Genomic DNA, 1,653 nt, shown 5'->3' with positions numbered 1-1,653 from the left:
CTAAACCCTAAACCCTAAACCCCAAGCTTCGCCTGTGAACCTCTAAACCCTAAACCCTAAAAAAGCTGAAGGACTTACTTGGGAGTAGGCAATCAGTTGGGTTGCAAAGCCCTGCTCGCCCTTTGCAGCTGCCAGGCCCACCAGCTGCAGCAGCACCAGCAACAGCAGCAGAAACGGGAGCAGCAGCAGCAGCAGCATCAGCAGCAGTGGTAGCAGTGACAGCAATAGCAGAAGCAGCAGCAGCAACAGCAGCAGCAGCAACAGCAGCAGAGCAAAAGTGCGAAATCAGTAAACCTCTCTTCTACTGTGTAGAGATCACACGGTCCAGACGCCAACGCAGTGCACCCCAATGGGGTTTAGGGTTTAGGGTTTAGGGTTTAGGGTTCAAGGACTCCGCAGGGTTTAAGGCTTGCCTGCAGAAAAAGGCTTATAGGATTTCTCCCACAGACGGAAAGGCTCGTGGCCTCTAAATAGTTGAAAAACCCTAAACCGCAAACCCTAAACCCTAAACCCTAAACCCTAAATCCTAAACCCTAAACCCTTAAGAAAAAGCAATAAGCCTACAAAGTGCTTCTTGTAAACCCTAAACCCCTTGCACTATAAACAGCTGCCAGAAACAATAAGACTTTCTTCGGCCCTACGGGCCACGCCTTAGGGTTTAGGGTTTAGGGTTTAGGGTTTAGGGTACCTTCGCTCTGGTGCTCTGTGATGAACTGAATTGCCTTCATGTCCATTTTCTGCAGCACAGCAGCTGAGCCAAACCCTCGAAATTCCTTTTATTTTCAACTTCTTTTAATTTCTTTAATTTCTTTAATTTCCTTTCTCTTTTTCTTTTTTTCTTTTTTTCTTTTTTTCTATTTCTGCTTCAATTAAACCTCCAAACCCTTCGAAGGCCCGGTGGCCGCGCCGTTGGCTGCTCAATTTGAAAATTCCGGTTTTGAGTTAGGGTTTAGGGTTTAGGGTTTAGGGTTTAGGGCTGGGTCTAGACCCCCACTTCTATGCTCTTGTGTATCGGGATTTCAGGCAAAGGCTCCTCCAGGTAATAGTAAGAATATCTGGGGCCCCAAATACAGACACACCTCAAACCCTAAACCCTAAACCCTAAACCCTAAACCCTAAACTCTAGGCCCTAAACCCTTGAAAAGTGCTTACCGAGGCCCCCAGTGGCAGAAGTCAGAAGATATTATGAAGAGGTTTCTCTGAACAGTCAGAAAACGTACCCCGAGCCTCAAACCCTAAACCCTAAACCCTAAACCCTAAATCCTAAACCCTAAACCCTAAGCCTCACTTCCTCTAAAAAGTACTTTAGCAACAAATCTGCGAATTTCTGACAGTCGTCTCGGCCCCTCAAATCGCCAACAACCATTGGCACGATTTTCACATCCCTGCAGTCGCAAACCCTAAACCCTAAACCCTAAACCCTAAACCCTAAACCCTACACACTGGCAGCACGTGGCTTCTCTGCCTTGTCGCAGATTTCGAGCTACCTGAGCCCTAAACCCCAGACCCTAAACCCTAAAGCCTAGCACTGATTTCAAAGCACAGCTCCAACGCCCAAACCCTAAACACTAAACCCTAAACCCTAAACCCTAGCTCACTCTTTAAAAACATGCCTCAAAAAAGGCAGCATCAACTCTATGCTGTGTTCTTCTT

General features: G+C 46.9%; 1 protein-coding gene across 1 annotated transcript; it reads right to left on the bottom strand.

Moving 5' to 3' along the window:
- Positions 1–377: 377 nt before the first annotated feature.
- ETH_00038855 (uncharacterized protein) lies at positions 378–1,366 on the bottom strand (the record flags this gene model as incomplete). Its single annotated transcript, XM_013379770.1, has 5 exons — positions 378–484; positions 689–737; positions 995–1,055; positions 1,153–1,199; positions 1,289–1,366. 5 exons carry the CDS (start codon positions 1,364–1,366, stop codon positions 378–380), a joined length of 342 nt encoding a protein of 113 aa, XP_013235224.1.
- Between the last annotated feature and the right edge of the window lie 287 nt (positions 1,367–1,653).

Source organism: Eimeria tenella, genomic scaffold (assembly GCF_000499545.2).
Source record: "Eimeria tenella Houghton genomic scaffold, Eth_scaff3930, whole genome shotgun sequence".
Taxonomy (NCBI): Eukaryota; Apicomplexa; class Conoidasida; order Eucoccidiorida; family Eimeriidae; genus Eimeria; species Eimeria tenella.
Note: the sequence above shows the minus strand (reverse complement) of the source record. Positions and strands in the feature narration are given on the sequence as shown.